Source organism: Salvelinus alpinus, chromosome 2 (genome assembly GCF_045679555.1).
Source record: "Salvelinus alpinus chromosome 2, SLU_Salpinus.1, whole genome shotgun sequence".
Taxonomy (NCBI): Eukaryota; Metazoa; Chordata; class Actinopteri; order Salmoniformes; family Salmonidae; genus Salvelinus; species Salvelinus alpinus.
This window is the reverse complement of record NC_092087.1, coordinates 23,730,612-23,748,915: the sequence shown is the minus strand read 5'-3', so window position 1 is coordinate 23,748,915 and position 18,304 is coordinate 23,730,612. Positions and strand designations below refer to the sequence as shown.

Here is an 18,304-nt window from a genome sequence, read left to right as displayed (position 1 = left end):
TAAGCACACACATATGCAAACACACTCGCAAGGCACACCGACACACATCCTCTCCCTCCCGTCAGTATGGTTGCCCCAACAAGCCAGAAAAAGGGGTCTCTAATGACTCCTATAGATCTGCTGAACAGAAGTCTGTTAGATTAAAGAGTCCACCTCTGAAAGGAAATAAGCCTTCTTCTTCCACCAAGCAGAACAACAGCAGTGCTTTTCCCACGGGCCTAAGCCCTTGGACTTTAATGGGAAGTGTTGAAAGGCATCTAGGGCCATAAGAACAGAGCACCGCTGGAAACTGAGGTAAAATTAGATCCTTTTTACAGGTACTGAATGAGGCCGTTTTTTTTTACCAGAGACTGCAGAAAGAGCAAAAGGCTACAGGCTATCAGAACTCAATGGCTAGCATTTCACCAAAAAGGTAAAATTAAAACTAAAATGGTTGTCCAATGGTCACTGTTCGGAGTTTGAGAGAAACCGAGTTTGTTCTCGAATCTTTGTTGAAAAAAATGGCCAACCCAAATGGGGACGTTACTGACATTGACAACGGAAATGTAAGGTAACATTTTTACTAGCCAAACATTAATGGAGAATGAGCGGTGTGTGTTTGAGCTGTGTGTGTTTGAGCAGTGTGTGTTAGACAGGGTAGACTGAACATTTGAGAAAGAGAAAGCAAGTGTGAATGAGCACTGCACCAGCACTTTCCGTATTTGTTCTGTGGTTTGTGTTCCAGCCTGTCAGTCTGGTACTGACCACAGTGGTTACCCTGTCACTAACAATCTCCATCAAACAACCACTGACTCACATTTAACCCAGAGAGACTCCTTCCCATTCACTGCAGCTCTCTGAGGAAGATGGAGCACAGAGCTCCTGCTAAATACACTGTATTAAACACAAAGTCACATGGACATACAATACAAATTTACACCTTGACCAATATGATCCACTCATGACACATGAAATACAGTCACACACAAACCCTCAAAAGAAACATCCATATACATATTTGCCACCAGATATGCAAAACAGAGTATGGCTAAGGTTTTTCCAGAAGTAGCCCCTAGTGCTGAACCACTTCCTCATGTTGAGAGAGTGACACTCAGTCCCCTGGATACGTATAGAAACCCTAAGCCCCTGTAGATGCCCAGAGCCATGCATGGTCCCCTGCCAGGCCTCTTTCCTCCACCAAGGGGACAGTGTGTAGGCACTCCGATCAATGCCCTAATCAGGCAGAGCAGAGCTGACATTTTCCAAACTGGAGCCGACACGAGTCAGCCACACAGATCAGCATCGTGCCCAGCCAGGCCCCAGAGAGGCTGCAGTAGCCTGGGGGAATGAAAAGAAACGACCCTGTCACTCCAGCCAGGGCCAGAGAGCACAGAGACACCCCAGCCCAGTTGTGGCACACAGGGGCCAAGGCCATCTGAAGACAGTACGACTGTCTCACACTTAGAACCTCTGACACACAGCAGGCTACCTCACATTGTACTCTACCAGTTACAATCAGCTGCACTCAGGACCAGGACTCATTTATAACCGTTGCATAAATGTCACAAAATATCTGCATGTGCCATTTCTAAAAAGAATACATACATCTTTTTTTTTTTTTGCCCACGCTACAGACAGCTAAATCGGTCCGCTAATACAGGACTAGTAGAAGCCCAATGCACTACTTTTGTGAAAATAGAATAAAAAATTATTAAAACATTGTTTAGTTTGAAAAAGTCACTGCAAAATATCAAACCATTCTGACCACACCCCCTACTTCCCATGGCTATGTGTCATGCCCTGGCCATAGAGAGGTTTTTATTCTCTATTTTGGTTAGGTCAGGGTGTGATTAGGGTGGGCATTCTATGGTTTCTATTTCTTTGTTTTTTGGCAGAGTGTGGTTCCCAATCAGAGGCAGCTGTCTATCGTTGTCTCTGATTGGGAATCATACTTAGGCAGTTTTTTTCCCACCTGTGTTTTGTGAGTAGTTATTTTCTGTTTAGTGACTGCACCTGACAGAACTGTTTTGTTTTTTCACTTTGTTATTTTGTTCGAGTGTTTTGATAAATAAAAAATCATGAACACTTTTCACGCTGCGCTTTGGTCCACTCCTTCCGACGACAGGCGTTACACTATGAGGTGTGGGCAGAATGTTTTGATATTTTGCAGTGACTTTTTCAAACTAAACATGCATGCTGCCTATAGCAAGTGCCTATCCATGCATTCTGCAAGATTGATTGTATATTGGAAACCATTAAAAAGTAGGCTACAGTCCACACTTCTATGCAAAGGACCAATTATTGTTTAAAATGTTGTTTATCAATAGATTATTGGGTTAAAATGTCCTGACTTGGTATAGGCTCTGAAATGAAATAGGTTTATGATTTCGGACTCCTATCGCACAGCAATACTGCAGCCTACCCATCCTGTCAAATATTTTACGTAAGCTATCGGTCTATTTAATGTGTTGGCAGAATGTTTGTTTTTTTATTCAGTAATTTATGCTGTATTTGGCAAAGGACTGTGACAGTTTCTGAAAGAGAAAACAATGTTTGAATTCAAAAAAGATTTTGCATAGTTTTTTCCCCCAACCTAAATATGCTGGATTATCCACAAATTCTGAAACATTGTCTAGGCTACTCAAAATAAATTCAGTAGTACAGTAGCATACAAACTTCAAACTAAAAGATCAACTGTCAAATTCTTCTGTAGGCTATAAACCACACTGCCTATGGGATAACATACATCAAAACTTGAAATACATAGTCTACCTATTTATATAGACCCAACTAATTGAGAGATGCAGATGGTAATTTGTTGTATGGCTACAGGAATATGAACCCATCGCGGCTAGAAAAGGTGAGGAATGTATTTCAATCAATGGAATTGTCTGTACAATTTCCAATCCCTCATATTTTATTAGTAAATATTTATATATATATTTTTTAAATATTTTCTAAATATATTTTAAAAACCCTACCATGCCTCCCATAACTGGAGTAAACTAATGGACAACTACACTTACAGTGCCTTTGGAAAGTATTCAGAAACCTGGACATTTTCAAAATGTTGTTATGTTACAGCCTTATTCTAAAATTGATGAAATAAAAATAAAATAAAACATCTACACACAATACCCCATTGTGACAGAGCGAAAACAGGTTTTTAGAAATGTATGCAAAAAAAAAAAAAAGCAGAACTTAATATTTGGTACAGAAACCTTTGTTTGCAATTACAGAGATCATACTTTTCCTGTAGTTCTTGACCAGGTTTGCACACACTGCAGCAGGGATTTTGGCCCACTCCTCCATACAGACCTTCTCCAGATCCTTCAGGTTTCGGGGCTGTCGCTGGGCAATACGGACTTTCAGCTCCCTCCAAAGATTTTCTATTGGGTTCAGGTCTGGAGACTGGCTAGGCCACTCCAGGACCTTGAGATGCTTCTTACGGAGCCACTCCTTAGTTGCCCTGGCTGTGTGTTTCGGGTCGTTGTCATGCTGGAAGACCCAGCCACGACCCATCTTCAATGATTTTACTGAGGGAAGGAGGTTGTTGGCCAAGATCTCGCGATACATGGCCCCATCCATCCTCCCCTCAATACGGTGCAGTCGTCCTGTCCCCTTTGCAGAAAAGCATCCCCAAAGAATGATGTTTCCACCTCCATGCTTCACGGTTGGGATGGTGTTCTTGGGGTTGTACTCATCCTTCTTCTTCCTCCAAACAAGGCGAGTGGAGTTTAGACCAAAAAGCTCTATTTTTGTCTCATCAGACCACATGACCTTCTCCCATTCCTCCTCTGGATCATCCAGATGGTCATTGGCAAACTTCAGACGGGCCTGGACATGCGCTGGCTTGAGCAGGGGGACCTTGCATGCGCTGCATGATTTTAATCCATGACGGCGTAGTGTGTTACTAATGGTTTTCTTTGAGACTGTGGTCCCAGCTCTCTTCAGGTCATTGACCAGGTCCTGCCATGTAGTTCTGGGCTGATCCCTCACCTTCCTCATGATCATTGATGCCCCACGAGGTGAGATCTTGCATGGAGCCCCAGACCGAGGGTGATTGACCGTCATCTTGAACTTCTTCCATTTTCAAATTTTTGCGCCAACAGTTGTTGCCTTCTCACCAAGCTGCTTGCCTATTGTCCTGTAGCCCATCCCAGCCTTGTGCAGGTCTACAATATTATCCCTGATGTCCTTACACAGCTCTCTGGTCTTGGCCATTGTGGAGAGGTTGGAGTCTGTTTGATTGTGTGTGTGGACAGGTGTCTTTTATACAGGTAACGAGTTCAAACAGGTGCAGTTAATACAGGTAATGAGTGGAGAACAGGAGGGCTTCTTAAAGAAAAACTAACAGGTCTGTGACAGCCGGAATTCTTACCTGTTGGTAGGTGATCAAATACTTATGTCATACAATAAAATGCAAATTAATTACTTAAAAATCATACAATGTGATTTTCTGGATTTTTGTTTTAGATTCGGTCTCTCACAGTTGAAGTGTACCTATGATAAAAATTACAGACCTCTACATGCTTTGTAAGTAGGAAAACCTGCAAAATCGGCAGTGTAACAAATACTTGTTCTCCCCACTGTATATATATATATATATTATATATATATAACATTCTATTGGTTGCAGGAATTTTGTATAAAAATGTAAATTGAAAAACTAATCAGTTCATAAACATGGAATCGGTACATCAAAAATCTATTCAACTATTTTGCAATCTATATGGCAGAGCTGTGCATTTTTTGGTTCTTAAATGAAACTGGTATACTTTTTTATTTATTACAATTTTCTTTGTCAAAGTAACAGATACAGTAATTCCGGTTAACCCAGAACTAAAGTATTGCGTAATTGGTCAGATGCTCGATTAAGTTCTGGGTCCATACATGTCATTAAGAGAAGAGATAGAACGAGGATCGGAACCGGAATGAAGAGCTCTATCCTCTCTCTTTGCAAGTTATGGGCATGTCTATGGGCCAAATGTCCACTCCCCTTCTGAAATTTGAAAGATGCTAACACCTGCGAAATCGTTATTTGTCCAAATAACCAGTGCCGAAAAAGAACCGGAACTGAGTGGGTAGGTGACAATGCAGTGGGAAGCGAAAGGACGAGGGAGATCCATGGCTGTGTAATGGCGGAAGCAGAAACACTGTTTGATTCTGTTGGCGTGAGTGAAGAAATGGAGTGGAATACTGTAACATCTAAGAATGAAGCTAGAAGGGCTAAAGTTGTAAATCAAGTATGATAATGCCTCATTGCTTGTTGGAGTACGATTCATGAGCAAGGATGTTTTTTGGGGGAAACCCGTTTGCAGTAACAAAGATGGTGAAGGATGCATTGGGAGAAGTGGAGTCAGTCAGAGTGACCAAGAGTGGTATGATGTTGATTTCATGGTTGTCAAAAGAAGAAAATGAGAAAGCATTGTGGCTCTGCAAATTATTGACACATGAAGTGGTAAGTTATGATTATCGGAGTAGGGCACCGATAAAAGGTGTCATATCAGGTGTCTCGGTAGATATTGAGGCTTCATGGTTTAAGATGAACATGCCAGGAATAGTTGATTCACATCGCTTAACTCACAATTTGAATGGTAAAAAGGAAGAAAGTCTTTCTGTATTATTGATGATTGATGAAGAATTTTTCCAAACCCATATAAAGCTGGGATATATGAGATATGCGGTGTGAGCTTATGTACAAAAGTTGCTTTCAATGTCATAAATGTTAAAAAGTTTGGGCACGGGTCAAGTGTTTGCAAACGGAAAATCATTGTTGAAGAGTCTAAGGATGCACTGTGTTGGAATTGTGATGGGGTTCACATTCCAGAGTTCTCTGAGTGCCCTGTTAGGATGAAGGAGGACAAAGTAGAAAGGATCAGGGTATTCGAGAAGGTCTTCTATGCGAGTAGAGATGATGAAGCCTTGGAAGTGGATGCCCAGCAGCCTGTGGATGTCAGTCTGAAGAACGCTGATTTTGTTGCGTTTATTGTGCAGGTGGTTCATTTTACAGGACAAACAAACAAAAAAAGAAACTGGAAATCATTGTGAAAGCAGCTAAAATATTATTGGATTTCCAGCACGGCTGAAACATTGCTGGGAATACTGACTAAATATGTTCCCCCCTCTCAGGTCCCAGAGCCTGCGTAGGGATCTGAGTACATTTGACTAAGTGAAGGAGTACATTGACTTTTGTTTTAGTTTTTTGAGAATAATACGTTTTATTTATTTAAAAATAGTTTTTTTTTTAAGTATCTCAGTTTTCACCCCACCCAGTAGGTGGTGGCAATACACCTTTTTGGATGTAGTCTGCCTATAAAACCTTAAAGAAGAAGAACCGGAACTAATGCTGCTTGTTATCTGTATCATGACAGATCTACGGTACCACTTATGTTTAACGTAGACTGTCCACAAAAGACTACAGATACAATACTGGCCTATCAAGAAAAAGAGCAGTAGCTGCACATTTTGTCAAAAATGAGTTACTGACATTTTTGATAAATGTAATACATGCTTTATCATGTAGACAAATATCCTGGCTACATTGTTTTGTGTTATGGAGTGTTGGATTCGAAACTTTGAACATTGTGATATTAAAGACATAGATCAGACGCATAGTATATAAAGGAGTGAGATCTGTACAAAGACAGAGTGGCTGTGGAATGTGCTGGGTGGACAGGAGGAGATCAAAGGATTCCTATAAGGGAAGCAAATGGACATCTGTGGATTAGGCGAAGGAGGGGTTGAGGTCAGGAGGTGAGGTCAGATCCCCTGAAGGGAGTATTAAGGGTTTACTACCCTCGCCCTGTGGAACCATAAAATGTAAGGATTGGAGAGAAGTAGGAGTGTCTTAAATTTCTTATGGCTGCAATCCCGGTGACGGGATGATATGACAACAGCCAGTGAAAGTCTAGGGCGCCAAATTCAAAACAACAGAAATCTCATAATTAAAATTCCTCAGACATACATGTGTTTCATACCATTTTAAAGGTATTCTTGTTGTTAATCCCACCAAAGTGTCCGATTTCAAATATGCTTTTCAGCGAAAGCACTACAAACGATTGTTAGGTCACACCAAACCACAATAAGCACAGCCATTTTTCCAGCGAAAGATAGCAGTCACAGAAAAGCTGAAATATAGCTAAAATGAATCACTAACCTTTGATAATCTTCATCAGATGACACTCATAGGACTTCATGTTACACAATACATGCATGTTTTGTTTGATAAAGTTCATATTTATATGAAAAAATCTGAGTTTACATTGACGCGTTACATTCACTAGTTCCAAAAACATCCAGTGATAGTGCATAGCCACATCGTTTCAACAGAAATACTCATCATAAATGTAGATGATAATACAAGTTATACACATTGAATTATAGATATACCTCTCCTTAATGCGACCGCTGTGTCAGATTTTTTTTTTAAATACGGAAAAAACAAACCATGCAATAAACTGAGATGGAGCTCAGAACAATAGCCAAATTAGCCGCCATGTTGGAGTCAACATAAACCAGAAAATACATGATAAATGTTTCCTTACCTTTGATGAACTTCATCAGAATGCAGTCCTAGGAATCCCAGTTCCACAATAAATGCTTGATTTGTTAGATAATGTCCGTTATTTATGTCCAATTAGCTACTTTGGTAAACAATTCCAAAGTCACAAAGCGCGTCCACTATAACGTGACGAAATGTCCAAAAGTTCCGTAACAGTCAGTAGAAACATGTCAAACGATGTACTGAATCAATCTTTAGAATGTTGTTAACATACATCTTGAATAACGTTCCAAACGGAGAATTAGATTGACTTCAGATGAGCGGTGGAACGGAGGTCCTCCTCATGTGAACGCGCCGTGGTGAAAGCATGGTCAGCTCATGGCAGACCTGACTAATTCCTGTCTCCTTCGGCCCCCCTTCACATTAGAGTCATCAGACAAAGTTCTATTGACTGTTGACATCTAGTGGAAGCCGTAGGAAGTGAAAACTCATCCATATCTCGCTGTAATTTAATTGAGAGCTTGGTTGAAAATCTGCCACCCCCAGAAAAAATCCAAACAGGAAGTGGAACTTCTCAGGTTTTTGCCTGCCATATGAGTTCTGTTATACTCACAGACATAATTCAAACAGTTTTCGAAACTTCAGAGTGTTTCCTATCCAATACTAATAATAATATGCAAATATTAGCAACTATGGCTGAGGAGCAGGCCGTTTACTCTGGGCACCTCTGTGCACCTTTCATCCAAGCTACTCAATACTGCCCCTTCAGCCATAAGAAGTTAATCACTAACCTTTGATGATCTTCATCAGATGACACTCATAGGACTTCATGTTACACAATACATATATGTCTTGTTCGATAAAGTTAATATTTATATACAAAAACCTCAGTTTACATTGGCGCCATGTTCAGAAATGCCTCCAAAATATTCGGAGAAATTGCAGAGAGCCACGTCAAATAACATAAATACTCATCATAAACTTTGATGAAAGATACATGTTTTACATAGAATTAAAGATACATTTGTTCTTAATGCAACCGCTGTGTCAGATTTCAAAAAGCTTTACGGCAAAACACAATATTAAATATTCTGAAAACAGCGTTCAGCCACAAAAGCAAGCCATACAGTTACCCGCCAAATTTTGCAGTCAACAAAACTCATAAAAAGCATTATAAATCTTCACTTACCTTTGCTGATCTTCGTCGGAATGCACTCCCAGGACTCCCACTTCCACAAGAAATTTTCGTTTTGTTCGGTATTGTCCATCATTTATGTCCAAATAGCTACTTTTGTTAGCGCGTTTGGTAAACAAATCCAAAGTCACGAAGCGCGTTCACTAACTAAGCTGACGAAATATCCAAAAGTTCCGTAACAGTCAGTAGAAACATGTCAAAAAAGATGTATTGAATCAATCTTTAGAATGTTTTTAACATAAATCTTGAATAACATTCCAACCGGAGAATTACATTGACTTCAGATGAGCGATGGGACAGAGCTCCCTCTCATGTGAACGCGCATGGTTAGAGCATGGTCAGGTCATGGCAGAGCTGACTAATTCCACTCTCATTCGGCCCCCCTTCACAGTAGAGGCATCAGACAAAGTTCTACAGACTGTTGACATCTAGTGGAAGCCATATCTCGCTGTGATTTCAATAGGATCTTGGTTGAAAATCCACCAGCCTCATAATTCCCACTTCCTGTTTGGATTTTTTCTCAGGTTTTTGCCTGCCATATGAGTTCTGTTATATTCACAGACATCATTCAAACAGTTTTAGAAACTTCAGAGTGTTTTCTATCCAATATGAAGAATAATATGCATATATTAGCAACTGGGACTGAGGAGCAGGCAGTTTAATATGGGCACCTCTGTGCACCTTTCATCCAAGCTACTCAATACTGCCCCTTCAGCCATAAGAAGTTAAGTGGGATATATGTACATGTGATGATGAGAAATGTTTTGCTGTCTGAATACAGCTGTGACGACCCTTTGGGAAAATTAAACTTGGTTAAGCTTCTCTAGTGTCCGTGAGTTATTTACTCTGAAAAATAAGAACCTAACAGGAGGAAATGGGGTCATGTGTGAAGTAACTGCCATCACTCACATCAGTTACTCCTTTCTACCTTGGTTTTACAGTTTACCTTGGTACTATTGATTGCTATTTGCTGATACACGTATCAAACTATATGAAACTGACAGCCATGTGCAAATAAATCTATGAACACAAGTTTGTGTAAAAAAAAATCATAATGGAAACGTATTGCATTGGGTGTACCAAGCAAGAAGGCAGTAACTGCTGTCTAGGGTCAAAGGTCATGTTAGAGCAGAGGTCAGGGTCAATATGAATAAAAAATGACCTGTTAGTTAGACAACAGAACCACATTTCCAGTGATCTGCCTACAACTAATTTGGCTTGACAATTTAAAAACGTTAAAGCCATTTCTCTCAGTTCCACTCAATTAGCAGTTACTGCTCTTTTGCTTGGCAGAGTAGCTTCTATATGTACAGTAGCTCTATTTTTCAGGCAGAGAAAGAGGGTCCCAGAAACAGCTTAGCCCTGCTTGTTAACCCGTGTGCTGAAACATGCAGTGATACGCAATGGCACGGGAGAGGTGAGGTCAGGGGTGCAGTGAGTGGGAGGGTAATTGGCATTCAGGAGTGATCAGGGCTGGGTGATGCTGAAGTGCCCTTCATGTCCCCCTGCTCTCCTCCACGCTGAAGAGGCTCCCTCGCCCCTTAATTAACACATGAATATTCCAATTAGACACCAGTGCTACTGATGAAGAGGATTAACTGCTACAAAACTGTGTGTGTGCGTGCATACCTGTCTGTTAATGCCTGAGAGTGTGTTTACAGTATGTGTGTGACCTTGAGTGTAGGTGGGTGAACACCCAGGTGTCCCAGTTTAATGGGGAGGATCAGTGGGAGAGAGGCAGGTGGGATTGGGCTGCTGCTCTATCTAGATTAATGGGGTTGACTCCCATTCATTCAGCTGTGGGGGAGACCAGGGAACAGGGAAACAGGCCCTGCATTAACTGCAGACTGATTTCCACTGTCAACACTATACTATTTAACATCTATACATGAATGAGTGAAGGGCATGCACACATACATAAGGAACTTGCATGAAATTGGGTTTGTTTCTTTTCCTGAATATTCACCACAAATCAGATATTAAGCAACTAAACCTGGCAGCCATACCAGTCTTTTGTTTTCCATAGAGGTCAAATCGGTCTGTGTTCTAAAGGATGGTCAGGCTGGAGTTATTGCCTAGTGGGACTATTGGGAAATCTCTGAATATAAACGTTATGAGACAGACTCGTGGTGCCAGAGCTCAAAGGTTTAGACTCAGCACTTGTACTTTTATGGCTTTGGTAAAATCATCAGACTAAGCGATGAGTATCAAATAATATCATAATGATAGAGTATGTTATACATTTATGTCTTTGGACCATTTAGGAGTAGGATTGGCAGTTGTATTTTGCCCTGAATGTCAGGCCACAGAGTGTTAGGAGTGAGAGTCTGTAATAATGTGAGGGACTGTGAGAGACAGACTGCAGGGTGTTAGAAGCGTGAGTCTGAGATAATGTGAGGGACTGTGAGAGACAGACGGCATGGTGTTAGGAGCATGAGTCTGAGATAATGTGAGGGACTGTGAGAGACAGACGGCATGGTGTTAGGAGCATGAGTCTGAGATAATGTGATGGACTGTGAGAGACAGACGGCATGGTGTTAGGAGCATGAGTCTGAGATAATGTGATGGACTGTGAGAGACAGATGGCATGGTGTTAGGAGCATGAGTCTGAGATAATGTGAGGGACTGTGAGAGAGAGACTGCAGGGTGAGAACAGCTTCTCATAAAAGACTCTGCCGGCAGCCTGCTGATGCATTATGGGATAAACAGAGTTGACCCTCCGTGATCTCCCTCATTAGCGATCTAAGAAGGAGTGGGATAGGGAGGGGCACACACCTACAGGGGTAGGGAAGAGGATAAATCAGGTGAAATCCATTCCCATGACCCCCTCCAGGAGGGCCAGAACGTGTTGCTATTTTATAGTCATTAATGGTGCTGTTTGCAGGGTTGGGGTCAATTCCATTTAAACTCCTGTCAACTGAATCGGACATGAACAGTCTCTAAACATTAATCATATAATTCAGTTCCTGAACAGACTGGAATATAGATAGGAATTGACCCCAACCCTGTCTGACTATTTTACTCATAATGGTTAAGGTTTAGTCTAGGGAGGGAGAGAATCCTGAGTTAGTTATTAAGGGCAAAAGGTGACTGACTGGTGTACAGGGGTGGTGACCTATAGGAGGTGACTGCTCACGGTACAGGGGTGGTGACCTATAGGAATGAGAACACCATCCACTGTCAGACTATAGCTAACACCAACAACATACACTGGGGATGTGCAGTAACAGGCTGACATGAAACTGATCCAACAGGAAGTCAATGCCCCTTCATCCCCCCTGCTCCCCTGACAGACAGTGTGACCTTGTTGTGCTACTGACCTCCCTATCCAGGCCAGCAGCCATGGTGAAGATGTCTCCCGTCTCACTGTTGATGGTGAACATGTTGGGGATGGGCATGTGGGGGGTCTGGGACAGGATCCGGTAGCGCACCATCCCATTGGCTGTGGTGTCGTCATCTGAGTCGTTGGCTGTCACTTGCATCACCAACGTGCCTGCCAACAGAGAAGAGAAACAGCCAGCAACAGTTAGAGGAAAACACTGTGAATCCCTCAGTGAAGGAAACACCTCCCACTGGCAAAGATAGAGCTAGGATCAGTCATACAAACACCAAGAGATTTAACATACGTTCCCCATTCTCATACACCCATACGAAAACAATATACATTTCAATATATTTAACTTAACGTAAAATGTATTTCAAATATATCTACATACATTTGCATCTTTGCTGAAATGCATGTAATGCATTAACAGGGTGACAAAAGTGGTTCCTAATTCGACATATGACATAGTTGGGCCCTTCAGAGGATACTTAAATGACTCTTTACATATTGATCAATGGATATATTTTAACATTCTGTCATAAAGAGCACATGTTTGATAAAAAAACTAAACATTTCCCATCTCAAGAGGTTAAAATACATTTTAAAAATTACTGTAGTAAGTGCCTATCTTAGGCTAGCGCCTGTATGTAGTCTGTTACCAAAGGTTGGGCTTATACACTGCCAGTTCTGGAGTCTTAAAGGGAAACTTCACTTATTCATCCTCTCCAGCACCACCCCAACATCAACATATGTGAAAATTGTGTTTTTCTGTTTTGCAATAAAAAAGGAAGAAAAAGAAAAGTGTTTCCAATGACATTATCAACCAATTAGGAGACAGTTATTAGGCAATGCCTACTCACAACCTGTCAACATCACACGATGATGCATTGGAAACACATCTTTATCTTTACTACAAAACATTGAAAAGTACCATTTTCACATATATGGTGATGTTGGCGGGTGGTCCTGGAGATGATGAATATGAAGTTGAAATATTTACGTTTTCCTTTAATGATACTGACATACAGTGCATTCGGAAATTATTTATACCCCTTGACTTTTTCCACATTTTGTTACGTTACAGCCTTATTTTAAAATTGTTAAAATTGTTTTTTCCCCTCATCAATCTACACACAATACCCCATAGTTGAAAAGCAAAAACTGGTTTTTGGAAATATTTGCAAATGTATAAAAAAAAAAAACTGAAATATCACATTTTCATAAGTATTCAGACCCTTTACTGAGTACGTTGTTGAAGCACCTTTGGCAGTGATTACAGCCGCGAGTCTTCTTGGGTTTGATGCTACAAGCTTGGCACACCTGTATTTTGGGAGTTTCTCCCATTCTTTACTGCAGATCCTCTCAAGCTCTGAGGTCCTGACCACCTTTAGGTGCCTTTGGCAAACTCCAAGCGGGCTGTCACGTGCCTGTTACTGAGGAGTGGCTTCCGTCTGGTCACTTTACCATGAAGGCATGATTGATGGAATGCTGCAGAGATGGTTGTCCTTCTGGAAGGTTCTCCCATTTCCACAGAGGAACTCTGGAGCTCTGTCAGAGTTACCATTGGGTTCTTGGTCACCTCCCTGACCAAGGACCTTCTCCCCTGATTTCTCAGTTTGGCCGGGCGGCCAGCTCTAGAACGAGTGTTGGCGGTTCCAAACTTCTTCCATTTAAGAATGATGGAGGCCACTGTGTTCTTGGGGACCTACAATGCTACAGAAATGCTTTGGTACCCTTCCCCAGATCTGTGCCTCCACACAATCCTGTCTCAGAGCTTTACGGCCAATTCCTTCGACCACATGGCTTGGTCTTTGCTCTGACATGCACTGTCAACTGTGGGACCTTATATAGACTGGTGTGTGCCTTTCCAATTAATGTCCAATATTTTGAATTTACCACAGGTGGACTCCAATCAAGTTGTAGAAACATCTCAAGGACAATCAATGGAAACAGGATGAACTTGTGCTCAATTTTGAGTCTAACAGTAAAGGGTCTGAATACGTATGTAAATATGGTATTTCTGTTTTTAATTTTTAATACCTTTGCAGAAAATTCTAAAAACCTGTTTTCACTTTGTCGTTATGGGGTAGTGTAATTTTTAGAATAATTTTAGAATAAGGATGTAACGTAACAAAATATGGACAAAAGGTCAAGAGGTCTGAATACTTTCCGAATGCAAGTGCAGGTGACAATAAAGAGCTCAATTGTTAAGACAGTCACCAATTCATTACAATATGATTTGGCCAATGTTTCATATTTGCCATACATTTTAATGTAAACACATATTTCTTACAAGTAAAATCAAATGTAATATATTTCACAAGGCATTTCCAAATACATTTCAAAACATATTTAACAAAACATATCACTAAATATATTCTAAAATACATTGTTTAATGTATGTATGTATTTTATAATGCATTTTGAAATACATGAAATACATTTTCCGATGTATTGAACATATATTAAGATGTACATTTTACATACATTCTAAAAACATTCTGTAATATATATATATATATATATTTTTTTAAATACAACACATTACACATTTCCTAAAGAATTAAAAAATATATATATTTTACATTTATTTTTTGTAAGGTATGGGTGCACACACAACCTGAAAATACAATACACAACACACACACTTTAAACCAAATTAAATGTCAAGCCCATTCCCTGCATCTATGTCCTCTTCTCTGCATCTATGAAACTTCCGATCAGGGGCTCCTGGGGGAAAATAAGTAGACAATACAAACTCATCCCATCCTTGTATATAGTAGGCTGTCTGGCAGGCAGGTTGAAGTTCCTTCCTATAGAGTCCATTTAGTAATGAGCAGCACTGGCTCTTCCGCCATTTCCACCATCCATTACTTCAGCCTTCAGCGGCACGGCTGCCCTTAATGCTCCGATGCGCTCTCGCTATTTGTCTTGGAATCATGGGTAAAAACAAAGCCATTTAAGGCTGAAGGTGGGGGTGGTGTGTGTGTGTGTGTGTGTGTGTATGTGTATGTGTATGTGTATGTGTATGTGTATGTGTATGTGTATGTGTATGTGTGTGTGTGTGTGTGTGTGTGTGTGTGTGTGTGTGTGTGTGTGTGTGTGTGTGTGTGTGTGTGTGTGTGTGTGTGTGTGTGTGTGCGTGCGTGCGTGTGTGTGTGCGTGTGCGTGTGCACGTGCGTGCGTGCGTGTGTGCGTGTAGACGTGGAGGGGATGGGGGGTGAAAGGGCTGTGTCCCAATCTCCCCGAGCAGAATTATTGATTTGTAAGAGCTTGTCAGCCAGGCTCACAAATGTGACCAGGCAATTAGGAGCACTCTGTGCAGGAAAAGGGAGAGATCACCTCGTTCCTCTCCCCAGCTCAGGGAAAATGTCACTCTCCATCAGGCAGCCATTTAAAGGCTGCTACTGCTGCTGAAGCTGCTGCTGCACCAGGAGGAGAGCTAGGCTCCTGTCAGCTGAGGGGGATAGAGAGGCAGAGGCAGAGAGACGCAGGAGCACACACACACTAGGGTTGTTATACTGTATAAGGAGGTAGAAACAAAGAGGAGAGACAGGGGGAGAGACGAAGAGGAGAAGAGACAGATAAGCATATACAGAGAGATATAGGGATGCATAGACAGAGACCGAGAGAAGTGCAGGAAGAGAGAAAGAGATAAGCAAAGAGGGATAGAGAGATAAAAGAAAGAGATACAAGAACCATTGGAGCTAATCCAAGGTCACTTTTGCTGTAGATCAGCTGCAGAACTAGGCACAGGGACAGTATTAGATAGGATTAGGTAGTGTAAATATGTAGAATTTTAGACAGGAAGGAGAAGAGACACATGATGGGTTCTCACAGCTACAGGTGTTTGTTCTGTTGGCTCTCATAATTGGGCAGAGATAGCACCATCATTCCCGTTACAGCCAGCATCGACGGGATAATTGTAGCTGAGAATTCTATTTCAAACTTCATTAAGTTTCAAAGCAGGATTTGTCACTTTTCCCAAGGAGAGAAAAAAACAGAGACAAAAAAAACAGAGAGAGAGGGAGAGAGAGAACCAAGGAAGGGAGCGAGAAGAAAAACAATTACCCTTATTCCAGAGAGGAGAACATCAATATTTGAACAACCTTTCAGTCCGAAGGAGGAAAAAAGAAGTGATGTAGAGAATCGTACGTAAACTCTGACATCTTTAATTTCAATAAGAGGGATTCCTTAATAAGCTTAAAGAGTGCTCTTTGTCTAAGAATGTGGCCATGCCTGAAAGGGTTAACCTCTTAGCCCGTTTAATTCCTCTTTAATTTGAAAACTAATTTCAATTCCTAATTGCTTTACCGCCAAAACCGCTGGGGCTGAAAATTTCACTGGTGGCAGGCAGGCAGGCAGGGAAGGCATGTTGGCCATTTGGTCACATGGGAGAGAGAGCGAGGGATTTGAGACCACTGTTGTGCTCCATCAACTTCCTAAACATTACTGAGCTTGAGGTTAACACCTGCCTTCCAATTACAGAAGGAGAGAGAGAGAGAGTGGAGGACAGAAAAGGGGGCAGCATGAGAGAGAGATGGACACAAGCACAGATGCAGAAAGATACCATGGCAAGAAATTGCCAGTGATGGAAAGGGAAAGGGACAGAGAATACAGAGGGCAGGCAGGAAATGACACTAAAATGGGTTGGCAAAAGAAAAAGAAGGAAAAGACATGAAAAGGAGGCTAAGAGGAACATAATACCATGCATTTAGAGGGGGCCAGGAAAGTAGAGTACAAGAGTGATTTGGGGAGGCAGTAGTAAGTGAATGAGTGAGTGGGGAAGGGCAGGGCAGGAGAAGAGGTATAAGGCAGAGGAGGAGATGTGAGAGGGAGATGGATGTTGCAGTCACAGAGTGATGAAAGGGTACACAAAGCATTGTGGTCACACAGAGCTGGCTCTAATGGCACTGCTGGCCCTCCCAGGGCTGTTACCAGACCACATTGCAGCTCCACCCACCATCATACACAACCCTGGCAAGCCCGGGAGGGGCCAATAAAAACCAGCTACCAGAAAATTACCTCCAAATCTGACCGCATTCACACCTCAATGCATGGGCAGTCAGAACATTTTAACTGCCCAACTGCAATGTCTCTTCACATCTCTTCACAACGTTCCATGCTGAGGGAATATTAGAGTACAGTACAGTACAGACTTGAGGGAGAAGAAATCTCTTTTATATCTCTGGTGTAAATAAAGTCCCTAAGGTACAAAACATGTTTACGATATCCATGCCAGGTGTGTGTTTGTGAATGTAAAACTTCAGAATTTGTAACCAACCAGAGCACTCACTGGTGTCTGAAGCTACTTTCCATCAGCATCTCTGGGTGACCCTTCCTGCTAAATGCACTCCCAGCTCTGAGACTCAATCTATTTGGTCTTAACTGTAACAGAGTGGCTCCTCTGTGAACAATCAGCCAGGCAAATGTGCTCTCCTGCACTCAGCGCAGAATAGCAGTCAGTCACACACTCTAGGTCCGTTACACTGCCTGAAACATCCCTGCGTTCCTCCATCCCTCCTCTCCTGTGTACAGATGCTGAGGCCTAATTAGCCCCCCAGGCCAAGAGGCAGTGGAAACTCTCTTAAGTCTTTCTCCGACTGTTAGCAAACTCTTCAGGACAGAAAGAAGCCTCCCTCAGATTACAAATTGAGAGTGTGAGAAAGCACACCGTATTTCCAGTGGTGGAAAAAGTACCCAATTGTCATACTTGAGTAAAAGTAAAGATACTTCAATAGAAAATGACTAATGTAAAAGTGAAATTCACCCAGTAAAATACTACTTGAGTAAAAGTCTAAAAGTATTTTGTTTTAAATATACTGAAGTATCAATGCAATGTAATTGCTAAATGTATATATATTTTCAAATTCCTTAATCAGCCTTTCTTAAAGTATGGGTCGTCGAGGACTGTTAATGGTGGGTTGCGACGTGTCAGAGTAAATGTATAATTATTTAATTAATTACTGGAATTGATTTGGCCAAGTTCATCTGCGCTCTCTATTCAGTGTACTCTCTGTTTAGCAACGGTCTCTGCTCACTTCAGCTACGCGAGTGTGAGAGGGAGATGCCCATGTGCTTTGCGGTTTACCGTCTCATTTTTCTGCAGTTTTCTTGAAGATCACTCCGCGATAGACACGATGCAGCGCAATGTTCAGCCATTGACTTGTCATTCCTACTCGCCATCACTCACCGCTGTCATCAAATGGACTCATGCTAGCCACAAGTTCTGACTGAACTCAATTGTCATGAAACGCATATACAGTGTTTAGTTTCTCTCTCTTTCATACAAACTTATAAA

General features: G+C 41.5%; 1 protein-coding gene across 3 annotated transcripts in view; it reads right to left on the bottom strand.

The window, feature by feature from the left end:
* The window catches only part of LOC139557124 (cadherin-4-like), a 344,376-nt gene that overhangs the window by 15,026 nt on the left and 311,046 nt on the right, over nt 1-18,304 (bottom strand). For all 3 annotated transcript variants that reach the window (XM_071371506.1, XM_071371515.1, XM_071371525.1), the window contains exon 8: nt 11,999-12,171. In XM_071371506.1, the coding sequence (XP_071227607.1) occupies nt 11,999-12,171 (173 nt within the window). The remainder of the gene's footprint in view (nt 1-11,998; nt 12,172-18,304) is intronic.